At 40.7% G+C, this 21,638-nt stretch overlaps 1 protein-coding gene across 3 annotated transcripts in view; it reads right to left on the reverse strand.

Moving 5' to 3' along the window:
• RAB28 (RAB28, member RAS oncogene family) overlaps positions 1 to 21,638 on the reverse strand; it is a 120,214-nt gene that overhangs the window by 72,413 nt on the left and 26,163 nt on the right. For all 3 annotated transcript variants that reach the window (XM_074991734.1, XM_074991733.1, XM_074991735.1), the window contains exon 4: positions 19,799 to 19,928. In XM_074991734.1, the coding sequence (XP_074847835.1) occupies positions 19,799 to 19,928 (130 nt within the window). The remainder of the gene's footprint in view (positions 1 to 19,798; positions 19,929 to 21,638) is intronic.

Below are 21,638 nucleotides of genomic sequence, written 5' to 3' on the forward strand. Positions count from 1 at the left end.
CATGATTCTGTGACTAACCTGGTTAGGCCCAGTGATGGTATCCTCAGAACAGATATCTGTGGACAGAGCTGGCAGCGGGCTTTGTTGCAAGGAAAAGTTCCAGCACTGGTGTTCCTGTGGTACAGAATGTGGCTGTTGGTGAGAATCCTCATCAGGTTGGGAGGTTGTCTGTAGGAGAGAACAAGCTTCGCACTTAGGGCCTTCTGGAGTGTTGCATCCTGATTAAGGATAGGTTGCAGGTCTTTAATAATGCACTGCAGTGGTTTGAGTTGGGGGCTGTAAGTAACGATCAGTGGTGTTCTGTTCTTGGATTTTTTGGGCCTATCTTGGAGTAGCTGGTCTCTGGGTATTAGTCCGGCCCTGTTGATTTGTCTTTTTTCATTTCTCCTGGCAGGTAATTCAGGTTTATGAATATTTGGTAAAGATCTTGTAGTTTTCAGTCTCTTATCAGTAGGATCAGAGCAAATGCGATTGTACCTAACAGCTTGACTGTAAACAATGGATCTAGTTATGTGTGCAGGATGGAAGTTAGAAGCGGGTAGGTAAGTATAGAGATCAGTGGGTTTCTGGTAGAGTGTGGTGTCCAGGAAATGTCTCTCTCGTGTGGAGTAATCAAAGAATAAATTGATGGTGGGGGGTGCAGATTGTTAAAGTCTCTGTGGAATTTTTCTAGAGACTCTATACCATGGATCCAAATCATAAAGATGTCATCAATGTATCTTAAGTAGAGGAGGGGTAATAGGGAACGAGAGCTCAAGTACCTTTGTTCCAGGTCAGCCATAAATGTATTAGCATATTGTGGGGCCATGAGGGTGCCCACAGCAGTTCCACTAATCTGGAGGTATAAATTGTCCCCAAATCAGAAATAATCGTGGGTGAGAACAAAGTTACAGATGTCAGACACCAGACTGGCTGTGGTGACATCAGGGATGGTATTCCTAATTGCTTGTAATCTTGTCTTCATGTGGACTATTAGTATACAGAGCCTCTACATCAGTGGTGGCAAGGATGGTGTTGTCAGGAACTTTTCCGATATTTTGTAATTTCCTCAGGAAGTCAGTGGTATCTAGGAGACAACTGGGAGTCTTGGTGGCATAGGGTTTGAGGAGAGAGTCCACATAACTAGATAGTCCAGTGGTAAGGGTGCCAATACCCGAAATAATAGGTTGTCCGGGGTTCCCAGGATTGTGGATTTTGGGAAGTAAATAGAAAAATCCATGATGGGGCTCAGATGGTGTGTCTGAGTGAATAAGGTCCCGAGTAGCAGCAGAGAGTTCCTCATGTAGTAGTTGTAATTTCTTTTGGAATTCCAAAGTGGGATCAGAGGAGAGAGGTCTGTAAAATGTGGTGTTAGAGAGTTGTCTGGCTGCCTCCTGTGTGCTCACCTTGATAATTTCTTTTTCTGATTTGTCAACCTTGATTACTATTTTTGATTTTCTATGCCTTAAATATTGAGTCTGTTCTGGTATGGCTACGGTCTGAAGAAGTGGGTCTGTCCCATGAAAGCTCATCTAATAAATTATTTTGTTAGTCTTTAAAGTGCTACTTTACTGCTTTTTTGTTTTGATAGTATATAGACTGGCACAGCTTTCTCTCTGTTACTAATCAACATCCACCAAGGAGGAATCAAGCAAAGTTTAGAAGAGCACACATGATCATATTCTGAAGTTATGCATGCTCTACTGAGAGTGATGTTTCATCTTGGTGTACCACATGATGAAGTAGAGCATGGAACTGTACCAATAATCAACACCACCAAAACCTCCCCACTTTCCTGCAATATAGCATCTGCTCTGTACATTGAAATGAGAGGGATCAAAGACTGGATTGCAAGAGATACGCATAAGGAATAAAGGTAAGATGGTGCAACCTCCTGAATTGAGAGCTTCAGTCTACATGCAATTTAAGGGCCCTTATCTGCAATTGGATCTGTTCAAGCCTTAATGGGACTCCATGAAAATCCTAATTGTTAGTTTATTGTCCCAATGTTCATATATTTTTGTAAAGAATTACCTGTCACTTTTAATTTTAAAAGAAATGAAAAAAATTACATTTACTAGTTGCGTACACAATTGGTCTCTTAGCAACAGAGAGCACAAAATGAATCAGGTATGCATCCACACTGAAAATGTTAAAATTTTAGCAGTCATTTGCCCCTTTACAATTCATTTGACTGTATCAAGCAAAATTTTGAACAGTTCAAAATATACCCTGAATAAAGGTTGATTTTTCCCTGAAATCATGTCTATTTAAAAATTTGTAGTGTAGTTGGGGACAAATATCACACTGAGGTGAATAAAAGTGTTTATAATAAATCACACTATACCTCAGTGGTGACATATATACTATGTGATACAGCGTTTGAGATGGCAACTCCCTCTTTAAACTGTAACCAGTCTCGCATAATTCTGAACTTAAAAACAAAAACAAAACTCACACACAAGATAGTTTCCCTTGGATAGCCTCATATTACCAACCCTTTTAATTTTTTAATCACCCCTCCACCTTTTCTCCCCCTTCCTGTATCTGCACATCTTAGTTCATGTTTTCCAGCTGACAGAAATAAATTCCAATTTTCTTTTAGATTTGTTGCCCTTCTGCTGTCTTGTGCTCCCCAAGGATCTGACAGTTAATTATATTTTACTTTGTAAAACGGTGGTTAAATACAGCAAGGTAACACACAAAAGCGCTACCTTAACATTTACTGTCACAAAATCTCCAATGATCAGAAGTATTCTTAAAATATTTTAGAAGCCAAACTGATGCTTCAGAATCCCAAACTTCTAACAACTACATTGAATTGTTTCAAAATTTAAAGAATAGCTCAAATAAAATTCTTAATTTTTTTCAATAGCATGCCAAGTGGAGAATGTTTAAATTTTCTTTGCTGAGTAGGAAGGTAATTATCCCTTCACCCCGCCCCATGTGCCCACCACATAGTAAACAGTCATTTAGTTTACACAAATCAGATTAACTTACAGTATGTGCATAAACATTGTACCATTCCTTCCACAGTTTATTACAAGTCTTGATTTTAACCACTGTTTAAGATACAATTACAAAAAACAATTACATTTAATGATACCTACTTCTTGAATTAAAAAATAGCACTTTTTTCTTACTTTGTCCAAAAGTCTGATATTAATGTCTTTTTCACACTTAAACACTGGTTATCCTCTATGATTATCTTTCTTCACTGATAATATATAAGAATATATTTCCACAGTAGCTAATGGAGACATTCCTACAAATCAATGTGCTGCAGTGATATAGAAATAAAAGCTTATTTCACTGTAATGATGCTTCCAGACTTCCCTCAAGTCAGGTGGTTACTTGCAGTTAATGATCTGTGACATACCACACAAGTAGTCCTAAAAAGACTTATTATCCACTGCATGTGCAACAATATTTGCTTTATGGATGGCTAAATGAATGAAGACATTCAATGTAACTGTAAAAGTAAAATCAAAAGAAAACTTACAAGTAACATGTTTTCTTTGAGTAAAAGAGCTGTGAACATTTTCCATTAATACTTAACCTTTTGCTGAAGCAGTTCAACCACATATAATGCTTTAATCTATAAAGACCAAGAGCTGTTCGGGGTTAATGCTGATTAGCTGTCCCCAATCAAATGTTATAACTTTTTTCATAAATGCAAGAAGTATAATCTCCATTAATGAAATCACACTATTTTTGTCACATGGTAGAGCAGACAAAATGTAGAAAAGTTCAATGTATATGCTCTGTGCCTTTCAAAAATGCTTGGCATTTAGCTTTTAATCAAATAGAAAAGATATAAAATTAATTTCTAGAAGTCATGTTGATGAATTTTAAAGTGCAGTTAAACTAACCTACTCATGGAAATAATTGCAATTTAATTTAAATAATCTAACATGTAGCACAATACCTTCCATACCTGTCAGACTGTAGACAGTCACACATTTTCTGTTTATAATTTTATTTCAGTTACTAGACTCAGCTTTTGTCCACCATATGTCCACTGTACATTAACTATTCCCTGAGGTACAATTAAGGGCTTTCCATTTGTTGTAAGAAGACCTAAGTATGAAGGACGCAGCCAGAAAAAACATTTCTACCTAAACCAAAAACAGAAGCACATTCAGACTGAACTATGGCTTATGCAGCATCTTTTTTTTTTCTTAGACATATGTCCACATTGCTAAATAAACTACAGAAAGAATCTGTAGAAATAGCACGTGATCACTCAGCATTTTATTTGTGTATTATTACAAAAACAAGATACCTGTACTGTTGTCATCTTTGTATTTAAATAAATTTATTCCTACTTGCTATTTTAATAGAATGTTCTCTAAGTTTAAGCATAACAGTTATTGTAAGGTAACTTTTTATTTATTAGTGTTTTTGTAGCACTCACTGAAGAGCTAGCTGAGAGTCCAGTTACAATAACAGTAGTCTGTTAGATTTCTAACCTGGCTATCTAATTTCTGTTGTTCTTTGAAGGTATGACATATATGCACAACTAAAACAGCACAAAAACTTTGACCAAAGGATTTTAAATGGAGAAAAAAATAAATCAGGTTTGTTGTTTCTGTCCTCATAAGCAAAAGAAAGTGTAACATAGTAGTAACTGCCAGTGGGGATCATTTAACTCCATTCTTTTTAGTACCTACATTTTTATTTTTAAAATTCTCATGAAAGGGAAAAGTGGTATGCTAGCTGGAGTTAGAAAAGACAGGCAGTATGCAAGCTTCCTCATTTTAATCTGTTAATGAATCTCAGCAGTGAGTTCTCTTGGCTGCGTCTACACGTGCACGCTACTTCGAAGTAGCGGCACCAACTTCGAAATAGCGCCCGTCGCGTCTACACGCGTCGGGCGCTATTTTGAAGTTAACTTCGACGTTAGGCGGCGAGACGTCGAAGTCGCTAACCTCATGAGGAGATAGGAATAGCGCCCTACTTCGACGTTCAACGTCGAAGTAGGGACCGTGTAGACGATCCGCGTCCCGCAACGTCGAAATTGCTGGGTCCTCCATGGCGGCCATCAGCTGGGGGGTTGAGAGATGCTCTCTCTCCAGCCCCTGCGGGGCTCTATGGTCACCGTGGGCAGCAGCCCTTAGCCCAGGGCTTCTGGCTGCTTCTGCGGCAGCTGGGGATCTATGCTGCAGGCACAGGGTCTGCAACCAGTTGTCAGCTCTGTGTATCTTGTGTTGTTTAGTGCAACTGTGTCTGGGAGGGGCCCTTTAAGGGAGCGGCTGGCTGTTGAGTCCGCCCTGTGACCCTGTCTGCAGCTGTGCCTGGCATCCCTATTTCGATGTGTGCTACTTTGACGTGTAGACGTTCCCTCGCTGCGCCTATTTCGATGTTGGGCTGAGCAACGTCGAAGTTGAACATCGACGTTGCCGGCCCTGGAGGACGTGTAGACGTTATTCATCGAAATAGACTATTTCGATGTTGGCTGCACGTGTAGACGTAGCCATAGTCTTGTTTTGGTCTCATCTTAAGAATAGGCGTCAATCATCCTAAAATTGTCCAGTGTCCCAGCTGTCTGACAGCAACATAGGTAGAGGTTTAGAAGACCACTCATTTCCACTTGTAGTCTACACAACATTATATTCCATAAATCAGATTCAGCCTGGTGTGCGTACAAGTCCATGGCCCTGAATGGAATTACACCTATAGCTCCAGAGTCCAACTAACTTAAATACGTCAGTCCCGATGCAGCCAAACAGGACACCGACTACTGAGCCATCCCACCTGCTCCTAACAGAAATGGCTTTGGACTTCCCAGGCAATGCCCATAAAGAGGCCAGTGATCTGAGGCAGCCTCTTTTGTTATAAATAGTGACAGGATGCATATCTATGTTCCTCTGTTCCTTGTTATGACTGTGGGCAAATCATGGGGCCTCCATAGGCAAAGAGCTGCCAAACTCTGGGATCTGCCTTCGTACCTCCATCAGAGCAAGCTGTCCTGGAATAAATCTTTGGTCCCTTTGGAAGGGACTAAAGGAAAGTGAAATCAATGTTCAACAATTAGATGGCCTAGCAGATACTGTCTCCCCATCTAATTTCAAGAGCAACTCTGCATCGGGGTCACGCAAAGAACCCCTCTACCCACTGAGGTCAAATATACCTGACAAGTTTGTCCAGCCAGATACACATGCACGTACTAAATCCAGGACTCTATTACACCCTTTTGGTACTTACATCCAGGTTCTTTGCTGTATCATTAAGACAGCCCTTCCTGTCATATTGCCACTTCACCGCTGATGGTGTTATCGGTATCTCAACATGTACATTACAGGATCAAACATCAATATCCTCACATTCTTCTGTCTTACTACAACTAACTGTATGCCTGACTAAGTAATGAAGGGATGAACTTGTAGTTCAGACTGCGCTTGATCCAGTAACTCCAAAAGGTGTGATTCACGTCAGGGTAACTATTGCCGCTATATATTGACGATAACACCCCCAAAGTTGTCCTGCCAGCAATGGCAATTTAAATGTTGTAGTCCCCATGACAGCTTTGGCAGTGCAGTCAGCCAGAAGTGCCACACCTTCTAGATTCCCTTGCTGCACCAAGTGGAACTCAGGGTCAGGAGCGTGCCACTAAGGTATTCCTTCTGATGCATTTTTGGTAACATATCTAAAGAAGTTCATGTTTAAAAAATGTTAATTTGCCTGTGTCCTTAACATAATGAAAAATGTATTCATGAATTGAGCCCCAAATAATTTATTACCTTGCATAAATAGTTACTTTCATCAAACTTTTTTTTTCTTTTATTATCTTGAAAGTTCACTTAGATGGTAAAGGTCAAACTCATCTCCAAAACAAAACATGCAGGGAACGTAACTATCCTATTAATCTGTCTTTTGTGTGGGGATGTGTTTCAAAACAATTTAAAGTGTTCTAGATCTGCCCAAACAACTTGTTAGACAGCTTGTATTATAGGGTAAAAAGCTGGCACTTGAACGTAGTCATGGGTTCAGCCTCACTTTTGACTAGTTTCTCTCTCAGTCCAGGGGTCGTATGACGGAAGCATATGAATGGTGGCTTGTCTACATCATTCACGCTTTGCTGATACATTTAATGGTATAGGTATCTGAGAGATAGCCACGTTAGTCTGTTAGGTCCGGTGATGGTATCTCCAAAATAGATATGTGGACAAAGTTGGCAACGGGCCTTCTTGCAAGGAAAAGTTCCAGAATTGCTATTCCTGTGGTATAGACTGTGGTTGTTGGTGAGAATCCTTAAAAGGTTGGGAGGCTGTCTGTAAGAGAGAACAGGCTTCTCACTTAGGGCCTTCTGGAGTGTGGCATCCTGATTAAGGATAGGTTGTAGGTCTTTAATAATTCGTTGCAGTGGTTTGAGTTGGGGGCTGTAGGCAATGACCAGTGGTATTCTGTTCTTGGCTTTTTTGGGCCTACCTTGGAGTAGCTGGTCTCTGGGTATTCATCTGGCCCTGTTGATTTGTTTTTTTATTTCTCCTGGTGCGTAATTCAAGTTTATGAATATTTGGTGGAGATCTTGTAGTTTTTGGTCTCTGTCAGTTGGATCAGAGCAAATGCGATTGTACCTAGGGGCTTGACTGTAACAGTGTATCTAGTTGTATGTGCAGGGTGGAAGCTAGAAGCGTGTAGGTAAGTATAGTGATCAGTGGGTTTCTGGTAGACTGTGGTACTGATCAGACCATCCTTGATTAGTACTGCAGTGTCCAGGAAATGTATCTCTCGCGTGGAATAGTCGAGGCAGAAGTTGATGGTGGGGTTGAGATTGTTAAAGTCTCTGTGGCAAGGAATTTTTCCTACCAGTATAATTATTCCACCTCCCCAAAAACATTAGTTACACCAACAGAAGCACTCTGCACTGGAGGGGTTTGCTGGCTTAGGTCTAGCCGGCTGGAGGAGGTGGGACTGTTGGCATCCCAGACCCACAGAGTTATTCTGACAAAACTTTGTCAGTGCAGACCTGGTCTAGAACAGGCCTGCTATGGGGTATAAGACCAGGCTGAGTTTACCTGGGCGAAATTCAAAGGAGCAGGGGGAGTGTATGAACCACTCCACACAGAGATCCTCCCTAGTTCTCAAGAAGAAGATCTGGAGAGCAGCAATCCTGCAGGGAGCAGGAGCCAGCTCAAAAGGTTGGCAGAAAATTTATGTTCTCTTGAACTTCATATTAAACAAGCCAAAGTCCCAGAAAAGGAAGATTATTGAGAGAATACCCATATTTTGAAGTTTAATTAGCTGGGGACCAAAGAGAAACTGTGGCAATTACCAGACTCAAAGCAGAGCAGGAAAGCACTAATACAGAAACCCATAAAGCTAAACATTCATATGTGGACTGGAAAATGTTTCCTTTTTTGTGGTCAGATAAGATAGGTAATAAGATTATGCTCTGTGTGAATGCATGTTAAAGGGTACACTAAAATCTAACCTTTAAACTTCACAATATAACAACACATCATTTCCTGCTCAGAGATAGCACTCCAAGATCAATTAATCATGACTAAGGGGAACATAGAGTCAACATTCTTAATTAGTGTTGATGCACTCTCTTCTATGCCTCCATCTGTCATGAAGACTGTTTAAAAATCTGTTATTAGTCTTTATTGGGGAGAGGATCTGGTTAATATCTCTAAGAGTAGAAATCATTCATCCATCCACTATACACTAGTGCCTGATAATTCCTACCCCCAATATAATTTACAGATAACCACTGCCCTGAGACCATCTAGGCAACTATAAATCAAAAAGAGAGTAGCTCCCATGCAACCTGGGTTAATTTTTGTTTACATATACCCAAAGAGAATGTTGGTTTGACACTTGAGGAGTCTGTTTATAGATTAGATACAGAATACATAAGAGAACTAGTCAGGATATTAAAAACAAAACACCAGTGAAATAACATATAATAGAACTACTTTAACTCAAGCTAATGCCCACACCCTGCTGGGAGCTTGGCTGCAGCTGGCCTGCAGTGATTTAATGAATTGTTAGAAAGTGAACACACAAAAGTTAAAAAAGCAAAGATCCTAATGCATAAAACGTACTTCTTAGTTAGTTTGTGATAATACTTAATATAGTTGCAGAATATAGTACTACTGTAAAAGTGTAGAGTCAACATACACAGTTTTTTGTTTCTAGTTTCTGCTGACAACCAGAACTTATCTCACCATTCCCTAGTATCTAGATTAACATTTACTACAATAAAACTTTGCTAAAGTCAATGACAAAACTAAGCAATTTCTTTACTTCTGCTATTTAGATTCCAGCTTTAGAAACTCTATTATCATAGTCCTTGCAGGTTTGACAATTCAATTCTTAATTTTGCTGTCAGAAAATAAATGTGAAATTTTATTTTATTGCTTACTGAATAAACAAACTTTAGAAGTGTGGATGAGATTGAGCATTAATTAATGCTGGGCTACAAGTGCAGGAGAAAGATTTGGGTGGACCTTTACAGTCTTTACTTGAGATGCTTAAATCAGCTTAATTACACCAGCGTACATACTACAGCCTTGCTCACACTGATGTAAGTGCCCTAGTTCACTGACAAGAGGCCTGGGGCTCATATGGATGTAGCTAGAGGGATGCAGACTTCATGCTGACACTGTGGATTACATTTATCAGCTGTTGGCTGTATTCTTATCTATTTCATGGCTCCATGCTGAAGCTGTAAAAGTCACAAGAAAACCACTCACAGCTTGGGCTGTCAGCCAGGGATAGGTGGCAAGCTACGGCTACAGCCCAAATGGCCCTCAGCTCCCCACTTCAAACCTGGTTGCTACCCAGAGTCCAGGTTCTCCACTCCCATTTAAACAGCCACCCAGGCTCCCCACACCCAGCTGTCCACTGGGAGCCCAGATACCTTGAGACTCCCAGCTCATCCTGGGAGCCCAACTTCCCCCAGGCACCTGGCTGCACCAAGATGTGCAGATCCTTACTCCCTGCTGGGTGCCTGGCTGCAGCAAGGCTCCAGGAACAGCACTCCCCACTGGGAGCCTAGGCAGCTGATGTGTAGGATTACAAGAGGCAGACAAGCTCCAACCAGGCAACTGCATAGAGCTGAGAGCCCAGGTTGTCCTCAGGTCCCCACACTGCCCATCTTATGTCAGTGGAAATGCTCCTCGTGAGGATGCACACCACTGCTAGAAGAATAGTGTGGACATGAATAACCACAATAATTACTGGGGTGACTATAAGTCAGCCTACCAGAGGTCAGCTTAAGTTTGCAGCACAGACATGCCCTCAAACTGAGCCTCACTAGACTACTGAGATGGAATGTAAGGATCCAAAGGGGGAAGAGGGAAGTAAGGAAAAAAATTCACCATAACAGAAGACTAAGAGAAAAGATACCACATATCCAAAACAGAATAGTACTGCTTTCTCGTAAAAGGATGGATCTCCTAAACAATACATACAGAGATTTTTGTTTTGCTTTGTTTGGGATTTTTAGGGTTTTTTTTTTCTTTTTTTGTGTCTCCTGCTCCTAACAATCTAATCTGCAGGGCAAATTCCTTCTTCACTGATGCCCAGAGAAGAGATAAATAATCCAGGAGCAAGAAGAGGAAAAAATATGGAGAACTTAAGGAATCTCAACTCACTCTAGAACTCCTAAGAAAGCCAGTACTAAATTAACAAATAGTATAATTCTCTCAAAATGTCCACGTGAGCTGAGGAAGAGGGACAAGGAAGGGAGGGACTGACTCTTAAATTTTTGGTTACTTCAGTTTCTCCTACTTCTGGATGGTTTAAACTTTTGAGTGGGACTCAAGGTCAGGCTACCCCACTTACCTAGCAGGTTTGCTTTTGAACACGTTTGAAAGGCTTCAAAGAACTATTTATACTGGGAGCATATCATATCAAGGGACTAAAGCAGTTTTTTAAAGAAATCTCTTCTGTCTAATTTTGATCTTAGATTATAAAGTAGAGATATTCCAGATAGGTGGAAAAGAACAAACAGTTCATGTGATTGTTAACTAACAATCTTGCACAATACTGAAAAGAGAAATTTAGATACTTCTGCAACCTGATCCATGGAAGATACATGAAACTGTGAAAGTCATCACACACAATTGTGACAAACAGGAAAAGCAGTTATTTTAAATCTGAGGAAAACATTAATATGCTATTCAGTGATATGGATACCACAATTCTGCATCCCCACCTAGAGGCAAAACAAACTTCTGCGGGGGAAGAGGGTTTACACTAACATCTCAGTGGTTGGGTTTTGAATGTCTACCTATAATCTCTGACTAGCAGACTACTGATGTAAAAACAATAGCATTATATAAGCTGTTTTTGGTAGTTTTCTGTGTTAAAGTAGCTACTTTAATATTTTTATTATTTCAATTATGTTACTATTGAGGCAATGCTTCCGAGGCAATGCTACAAATATTAGTAAGTCAGATATGCCTTACTAATAAACTCTATGTGTATATGACAAACAACTGGGTGGGCATTACTTACATACACACACACACATACACACACACACACACACACAGAACTACTCCAGTGGTTTAAGCATTGGCCTGCTAAACCCAGGGTTGCGAGATCAGTCCTTGAGGGGGCCATTTAGGGATCTGGGGCAAGTAGATTTTAATAAATAAATAAAAACAAGAGGGATGGTGTTTGGCCCTGCCAAGAGAGCAGGGGACTGGACTCAATGACCTCCCAGGGTCTCTTCCAGTTCTATGAGATGTGTTTCTCCATGTGTGTGTGAATGCCATATACATGCAGTTCCTTAAAGTAAATCCTCAGTGAGCATTCACCTATCAGTATTCAGTGGCTGGAACACTGGGTTTCTTCCCATTTTCTACCATGCAGAGCAACTAAATAATTAAGAGAAAGATGTGTACTGTAACTTTATCAACATGCCCAAAACATCAAATGTGTTATTACAGAAATGCAACAATGCAGGTACATACAGGTCCTAAGAGGTTAAGAAGTACAGGGCAGGCCAAATTAAGGCTTTCCTATCCAAATGATCAAATGCTAGATTCATCACCACCAGGAGTCACAAACAAAGTCTCTAATTAACAAGAGTACAGTTAAACGTATAGAATTACCACTGAGGAAACTGTCTAATGGCAATCTTCACATAATTTCACTACTGCAAGTAGAGAAACAAACATTACTATAATAATGTCCAAAAGCTAGCTAAAAAGCAGATGATAAAATGCACCACTCTATAGGACACAATTAGAAGTAGACAGAAGACGGCAACTAACTACATTTGTCACTAAGGAGTATGGACACTGTATGCACACTGACCAAAGAAGTCATAAAAGGCCAGACGAAAGAAACATAAAATAGATCCCTAATTTTATGAACAGGAGTAATCCCACCGGCTAGTTGCCAAAAGTGCTTTGTTAGATCCAGATTCTGTGTTATTAATTCACCTGGTTTTTGCATAAAAATGCAGGTTTTGCTGGCAAAATTCAAACTTCCACACTTGAAAATTTGGTCTTTAAATAAGAAAAAGCATTTAAAATGAGTTAAAGTTATATTACCTTATTTGTAACACTTATTGCAGCAACAGAACATTCAAACCTATACCAATTTACAGAAATCCTTACACGTATAGGCAGGCTACCATATCTCACCTAGTCTGCCAGTATGTACTTGTGTTATCATGAGATGAACAACCATCAGGAAACCAAGATATCTATTTGACAGAAAAATGCAGAATTTGGTTGGTAGAGGGGGCAAACAGATACTGTAGAAACCTGTTTATCTGAGTTTCCATTATCTGGTTCTTTGTATTGGCCAAACTGGGTTTGATGCGTAGAGGGACTTGGACCGCCAGCTACAGATACCATTCCAGAACACAAGACATTAGGAGCCCTGCTACACAGCATGGGACTGAAACTCTTCAAACAATCCACATTTTTCATTATCCAGCATGACCCTCATTCCATTACAATTTTAGCGCAGATAGACAGGGTTCCACTGTACCAATAAATCATTGTGTTCAATATTTCATTATATATAATGGCTATGGAAACTAAAATTTAGCATTTCATTTTAACCATGGAATAAAGCAGATTTTAATCATGGAAAACTACGATCCCAGTGATGTTACACATCCAATGGAAACTCTGAACTTTCATGGATTTAGCAATCATCACTGGTTAGTTTCTGACGTGTTACCTCAGTGAAGAGCCTCACAAGCTTGATAAATAGAGATGATAGCATGAACTTGGGCTGATCTGATGGGTTTGGTCCTTCTTAGGGCAAGGGGCTGGACGTGATGGCTTTTTTAGGTCTCTTCCAGCTCTATTGTTCTATGATTCTATGATTAGTCAGAACAAGCTCCAAAACTACAATTGGACATGTAAAGAACAGAGTGAAAAGTATCGGAGACGAGTAATAAAGAGGCAACTGGAAGTAAGGATAACTTAGCACTAACAAAACATGTCAGAAGAAGCTGGGAATGAAAGTCAATTGATACAGAAGTTTAATCTAACTTTCCTGACCATTCCAAAAGATATTAGTTGTAGCCGTCCCTTTTCCAGGAGATTATAGAGAAAATATGAGCACAAAAGTGGGGTAATATCTTTTATTGGACCAATTTCTGTTAGAAACAAGCATTTGAGCCGCACACAGCTCTTCTTCAGGTCTGGGAAAAGCACTCAAGTGTGACAGTTAAATACAAAATAGAACAGACTGTTTAGCACAAATAGCACATATTTTAAAGGTGGTTTTGTCTTTTTATTAATTTTCCTGTGAGCGTTCATGAGCAAACATAGTACACTAAAACCCCCAATAGTGATTATGTGTGTGAAACCAATCAATCGCTAGAGTCCCTAATGAACCCACACAGGAAAACAAGAGATGAACACACCTTATAGAGAGGGATCATACCAGCCAAGACGAGGGGTCAACAACCAAAAAACAAGAAGAGCTATTTTTTCAAATCTGGTAAAAAACAGAATGATTCAAGAGCCGCAATGCATGTGATTATGAGATGGTTAAATAACTTCAAACCATACTATTTTAAGAACAACATGCACACAATTATTTCTAATGTGATACATGTTCACTGCAGGACATTCACAAGCTTTTTACATATTCTATTACCTTACACTTTACGTGTGTGTTTGTATCACTATCTTCCTGACTTTCATTTCCGAACCTTCTCTCTCTAAACACAACAAGAAGTCCTGTGGCACCTTATAGACGGACAGATATTTTGGAGCATAAGCTTTCATGGCCAAAGACCCGCTTCGTCAGATGCAAGCAGGGGCAGAAGCCCGGGGCAGGGGGAGTCAAGAACTAGATTAAGCCAAGTATGCAAACGAGCCCCTATAATGACCCAGAAAATTCCCATCCCCGTTCAAACCACGTTAATGTGTCAAATTTGAATATAAGAGAGTTCAACAGCCTCTCTTTCAAGAGTGTTATGAAAATCCCTCTTTAGTAAGACTCAAACTCTTAAGTCATTAACAGAATGGCCCACTCCATTAAAATGTCGGCTGTCTGGTTTGTAGATCAGGAACGTTTTTATGTCTGTTCCAGATACCAGAGACCAGCTACTCCAAGATAGACCCAAAAAAGCCAAGAACAGAACACCACTGATCATTACTTACAGCCCCCAACTCAAACCACTGCAATGCATTATTAAAGACCTACAACCTATCCTTAATCAAGATGACACACTCCAGAAGGCCCTAGATGACAGGCCTGTTCTCTCCTACAGACAACCTCCCAACCTTATGAGGAGTCTCACCCACAACTACAGTCTGTACCGCAGGAACACAAGTCCTGGAACCTGTTCTTGCAATAAAGCCCGCTGCCAGCTTTGTCCACATATCTATTATGGAGATACCATTACTGGACCTAACCAGGTTAGTCACGGAATCATAGGCACATTCTCACATTCCTCAACTAACATCATCTATGCCATCATGTGGCAACAATGCCCAGATGCTTTGTATATTGGACAGACTTCAAACTCTCTTAGACAAAGAGTTAATGGGCACAAAACCAACATAAAAACACTCCTGATCCACAAAGCGGTCCGACAGCATTTTAATGGAGTGGGCCATTCTGTTAATGACTTAAAAGTTTGTGTCTTGCTAAAGAGGAATTTTCACAATACTCTTGAAAGAGAGCCTGTTGAACTCTCTTTTATATTCAAATTTGACACATTAACACGTGGTTTGAACCGGGATGGGAAGTTTCTGGGTCATTATAGGGGCTCATTTGCATACTTGGCTTAATCTAATTCTTGACTCCACCACCACCCCGCTTCTGCCTGTCTACTCTCTGATTTGCTCACCTTGATAATTTTTTTTCTGATTTGTCAACCTTGATTACTATTTTTGGTTTTCTATGCCTTAAATATTGAGTCTGTTCTGGTATGGCTATGGTCTGAAGAAGTGGATCTGTCCCACAAAAGCTCACCTAATAAATTATGTTGATAGTCTTTAAAGTGCTACTTGACTGATCTCTTGTTTTGATAGCATAGTTACTAACTACATTAATATATTTCACTACTTGATGGTAACCTGCACCATTTGAAAACTGCATTTATGTGGAAAAGTTACTTTCAACCCCCTTATTGCAAGTGTGTACAGGAAATCTGCACTTTCCGTGTCTTCAGGTTGCTTTAATGTGAGTTTCACACAATTTGAAGATGCATGGCTGTCAGCCTGCCTAGCTTCATGCAGCATGCTAGGCACTGCTCTGGGAAGGGTAGGGGAAAGACTTTTAGCTCGCCTAGCTGCCTGCTGCTACGGGCACCCAAGCAGGCTAAACCTCCCTTCCCAGAGCGCCACTACTGCCAAGCTGACAACAGCCCCACTCTGGGAAGGTAGGGAGAAAGGTTTTAGCCCCTGCTGCCCCCCCCCCACCCGCTGCTCACTGCTGCAGACAGGTAGGGGGGGCTAAATTCCCCTTGTGCCCCACCCCCAGGATCAGCCCCCCCCACCCCCTATGGCCCCAGCTCAGCCCAAACCTGCGCACAGGGCTCCCAGCCCCTGGTGCACTACAGCCCCACATGGGCCTCAGGCTCCAGCCCCCAGCGTAGCACACCAGGCTCAGGCTCCAACCCACGGCACAGCACAGTGGGCGTGGGCTCTCTCTCCAGTTCCCAGTGCGGCATCCCCACAGACCCTGCTCCAACCTCCACGGACCCAGCTCCAATTCCCACACACACACACACCCTTCAGCCCTAACCCAACCCAGACTTAACCCCTCAGTCTCAATCCACTGCCCAAGTCCCGCCCCGACTTACCCGAAGTTCAGGATATGCAAGGGTTGCATATCCCATGGGACTACTACATAGTGTTCAGAGTGAAGGAGGAAAATGTAGACATAAGATATGAACCTTTCCCCATTTTTTAAATTATTATCTAAATTAGAATTATTTCCCCATTTCAGTTAATGTACTTGTGAAAATTTTAACAGACATCAAGAAAAGTTCCTGTTCCTTCAAAAGTGGTATCAATATGTGGTATAGTGGTAAATGGAAGTTTAAAGTACAGTAACGTTAAGATACCTAAAAGGGACACCTTTAAATATATGTCAAGAGTTTAAAATATGGTTAAAGTTGAACTCCTAAGTCAATATTTAGTCACCTAGATAGTGACCTAATTTTCAAAAGTACTGACCTGAAAGGGAATTCTTTGACGCTCAGTATTTTTTGCAATTTTCATCTGATGAGTGTAATTAGTCCCTGCAGCAACTTACCAAGGAATATGGTAGTGTATCCATCACTCATGATCTTTTAGCTAAAAGATATGGTGTAGCTCAAACGCAAATTATGGCCTTGAGATAGAAATTTTGGGGTAAGATATTTGCCCTTGGTATTGCCTAGAGTGGTTGTGGAATCTCCATTGCTGGAGACAGTTAAGAGCAGGTTAGATAGACATCTACCACAGATGGTCTGGATGGTGCTTGGTCCTGCCATGAGGGCAGGGGACTGGACTCAATGACCAGTCCCTTCCAGTTCTTGTTTTCTATGATTCTACGTAGGAGGCCTGACTCGATCATAGTAATGCTCCCTTTGAACCTTTAAATCTATGACCTTGTATAGTCCAAATATGACAGTATGTTAGGATCTATGACCTATCATCATCTACTGACTGCAGAAGCTAAGCCATTCTGAATGGAATACTTTTATTCAGAAGCATTTCACTGTTGTCTATGGTGTTAACTTCAACCCTGTGACACACAGGCATCAAAATTATACTTCTGTGAGCAATGATCTTGTTATCTGCCTGCTTGAGTCACAACAGGAGATTGAGTGCCATAAAGTGCTCAAGATATAATTGAGATAGAATCCTTCTTTGGTTTCCAATTCCAGTTGTAAAATTTGGAAAGATAATGAATTTCTAAATTCTTCATTCTTGACATGCTTCAATACCAGTAAGGTGCTTGGATACAAAAGAATTACTAATCTATGCAGCATTCCCTTCTCCCTTGCTCTGTAGCAATATCATACATCTAGAGATTTCTCGAACAGCGCTATACATTCTTTAGGATCATAAGAAAGTTACATTTTGCTTTACCTGCCTAACCAGCTGGCCAAAGAATGGCTATGTATTAGAGGCTCTCCAAAACACAAAAAAGATGCCCCACTAGTCTAGCTGATATATTTATGAACTACAGTGGATCCCTGAGTTACACAAGGGTTCCATTCCACACACCTTCACGTAAGCCAGATTTTGCATAAGTGGGGGTCCAGCTTTCTCCCCAGCGGGACACACGTTCTGCAGCTGGGGAAGCAGCAGAAAGCTAAGTCCTGGGGTGAGGGGGCAGCTGGGGAGGGTTAAGCCTGGTGGTGGGTTGGGGCTGTGGGAGGCAGCGGGGTGGGGGCTAAGCTTATGGTGGGTTAGGGCTGCGGGGGGGCAAGCCTTGGAGATGAGCTGGAGCTGTGTGTGGGGGTGGTGAGCCAGGCTGTGGGGGGTTTGAACTGGAGTGCAGGGGGGAAGATGAACTGGAGCTGTGTATGAGGTGTGGTGAGCCAGAGCCGGTCACGGGGATGGCGGGTGAGCAGGAGCTATGCGCATGAGGTGAGCAGAGATGGGAGTGGGGGGGACAGGGCTGAGCCAGGGCTGGCGGGGAATGAGTTAAGTGCAACTGGAAATCGTGCATTTCCAAGGTTTGCTGTAGGAATTGGAGTCAGCCACGTTAGAGCGGGGTCACATACTGTGGGTTCACGTACTCTGAGACCTCACTGTACAGGCCATTTTCTTGGTCAATGTCAGTCTGCTATTCAAAAATTCATGCAGACACATAAAATCAAATTCTACTTTCAGCTGTGCTCAGTGAAATCCACTAGTTTAAAGAGGTTTCAACTACATAACTGGGAACAGAATTTGACTTAAGTTATACAGCTCTCTCCTCTAACTGAAATGGCAAATCAGTGTCTGATTTTCTGTCTATGATGGTGTCGTTCCAGCAAAACAACGTCACTTATGGGTATCCTCTCATAAATACTTTACAAACTTTGCATAACTCCAGGTAGGAAGTCCAATGTCTAGGTAGAATATAAATCAGTGAAAAATATTTTTCATTTGGTTTGCAACAGAATCTGTATTATTGGCTGTGGTGTGCTACAACATAACAAACTCTATGTTATACTTTCAGGAGTGTCATTTATATATTGTAGTAAGTGTTTCTCTGTGTTCTTACCAAAAAAACAAAAGTAGTCTTTCATAATGAACACCAGAAATAGTTACAGCACTAACCTTTAGGAAGGAAAGTACAGTATCATCTCAACTTTACTTACAATTGCTTGTAACAGTTTCAAAAAATTGCCTTTCTGGATTAAATGTATCAAATTTGGTTTTGACAAGAACATGATTATTCAAGACAGTCACAAAAAATCTATTTTATCCTTTGTGTTACTTAAACAAATATATGTTCATTACTAAAGATTATTATAACTTTTCTATTGCACAGCTTTTTTTAAAAAATGGCATATCTTGCTCCTCTTGAAGTTAATGGTAAAAAAAAGATTAAGAGGTGTGGGATCAAACCCAGTGATTTGCTAATTAGGGCATTTCTGATGGACTAGTTAAAAACAGTGGGAAATAAAGATCCAGCTGGTGTTTTTATGAATGGGAAATGATTTCTTTAAAAGTGTTTATATAATTAGAAGAAAGAAAAATATAAAGGTCTTGTTGATCATCAGAACACAGGTTTATAGCAAAAGGAAAATACCAACAGAATTATGGAGAAAAATCCACCTCTAAATTATAGGCCATATGCAATAAAATAAAAATGCTTCAGGAAAAAAAATTTCATTTTATACATAAAGCAATTCCATACTTTTTAAATTATGGAAGTACAGGCTGAAACTCTCTAATTAGGCACCCTCAGGACCTGACCAGAGCCGAACTAGAGAATTTGCTGGACCACAGGAGGTCAATATTGTCTAGCAGCACTAACAACACTTCTGCTGCTTATTGGGCTCTTAGAAGACATTCAGGGGTAAACTACACCTAAACAACAGCACTGAACACTGAGATCCAGGACTGGTGACTGCAAACAAGCTTTATGAGACAACAGGAAACTTGATCATACCCATGATATGTGGTCACGCAGCTAACTAAAATCATGCCAGATTACGGATGTTTCTGGATGAGACTATGCCAGACTAAAGAGGTTGAACCTGTACATCATTTTATTAACCACTTTCCACCTAGCAAAAAAACTAATCACTTTTATGATAAAGAATTTAGGAAGACCTAAACACATGAAACACATTTTGTGCCACTGTAACTAAAGATGGGTCTTATGGCATTTCTCTATATTAAACAAAGTACTTCAGTTAACTAGTATTGCTGCATTAATAACTTACTTTTATTGCCCACCAAGGCCACTAGTGGCTGAATTTCTGATTCTTCATTTGCTTTCTTTACCATATTATACCAATCTTCTAAATTTTCAAAGCTCTGGTAATTGGTGACGTCATACACCAAAAGCACACCCTGAGGAAAAAAGAACTATTATATGCTGATGATAAATTAACATAAGAACATAAGAATGGCCATACTGGGTCAGACCAAAGGTCCATCAAGCCCAGCATCCCATCTGCCGACGGTGGCCAATGCCAGGCGCCCCAGAGAAGGAGAACAGAAGACAAGTGATTTATCTCCTGCCATCCATCTCCTGCCCTTGTTATGAAGGCTAGGGCACCATACTTTATCCCTGGCTAATAGCCATTTATGGACCTGACCTGCAAAAATTTATCAAGCTCTTTTTTAAACCCTAATAGAGTCCTGGCCTTCACAGCCGCCTCGGGCAAGGAGTTCCACAGGTTGACTGTGCGCTGTGTGAAGAAAAATTTCCTTTTATTAGTTTTGAACCCACTACCCATCAATTTCATTTGGTGTCCCCTAGTTCTTGTATTATGGGAAAAGGTAAATAATTTTTCTATATTCACTTTCTCCACACCATTCATGAGTTTATATACCTCTATCATATCGCCCCTCAATCGCCTCTTTTCCAAACTGAAAAGTCCCAGTCTCTCTAGCCTCTCCCCATATGGGACCCTTTCCAAGCCCCTAATCATCTTAGTCGCCCTTTTCTGAACCTTTTCTAATGCCAATATATCTTTTTTGAGGTGAGGAGACCACATCTGCACGCAGTACTCGAGATGTGGGCGTACCATAGTTTTATATAGGGGAAGTATGATATCTTTTGTCTTATTATCGATCCCTTTTTTAATAATTCCTAACATCCTATTTGCCTTACTAACTGCCGCTGCACACTGCGTGGATGTCTTCAGAGAACTATCCACTATAACTCCAAGATCCCTTTCCTGATCTGTCGTAGCTAAATTTGACCCCATCATGTAGTACGTGTAATTTGGGTTATTTTTTCCAATATGCATTACCTTACACTTACCCACATTAAATTTCATTTGCCATTTTGCTGCCCAATCACTCAGTTTGCTGAGATCTTTTTGTAGTTCTTCACAATCCCTTTTGGTTTTGACTGTCCTGAACAACTTGGTGTCATCTGCAAACTTTGCCACCTCACTGCTTACCTCATTTTCCAGATCATTGATGAACAAGTTGAACAGGATCGGTCCCAGGACTGAGCCCTGGGGAACACCACTAGTTACCCCCCTCCATTGTGAAAATTTACCATTTATTCCCACCCTTTGTTTTCTGTCTTTTAACCAATTCCCGATCCATGAAAGGACCTTTCCTCCTATCCCATGACCACCTAATTTACATAAAAGCCTTTGGTGTGGGACCGTGTCAAAGGCTTTCTGGAAATCTAGGTATATTATGTCCACTGGGTGCCCCTTGTCCGCATGTTTATTAACCCCTTCAAAGAATTCTAATAGATTAGACAGACACGACTTCCCTCTGCAGAAACCATGCTGACTTTTGCCCAACAATTCGTGCTCTTCTATGTGCCTTGCAATTTTACTCTTTACTAGTGTTTCTACTAATTTGCCTGGTACTGATGTTAAACTTATCGGTCTATAATTGCCAGGATCTCCTCTAGAGCCTTTTTTAAATATTGGTGTTATATTGGCCGTCTTCCAGTCATTTGGTACCAAAGTGGATTTAAAGGATAGGTTACAAACCACTGTTAATAACTCCGCAATTTCACATTTGAGTTCTTTCAGAACCCTTGGGTGAATGCCATCTGGTCCTGGAGACTTGTTACTATTCAGCTTATCA

Source organism: Carettochelys insculpta, chromosome 4, assembly GCF_033958435.1.
Source record: "Carettochelys insculpta isolate YL-2023 chromosome 4, ASM3395843v1, whole genome shotgun sequence".
NCBI lineage: Eukaryota > Metazoa > Chordata > Testudines > Carettochelyidae > Carettochelys > Carettochelys insculpta.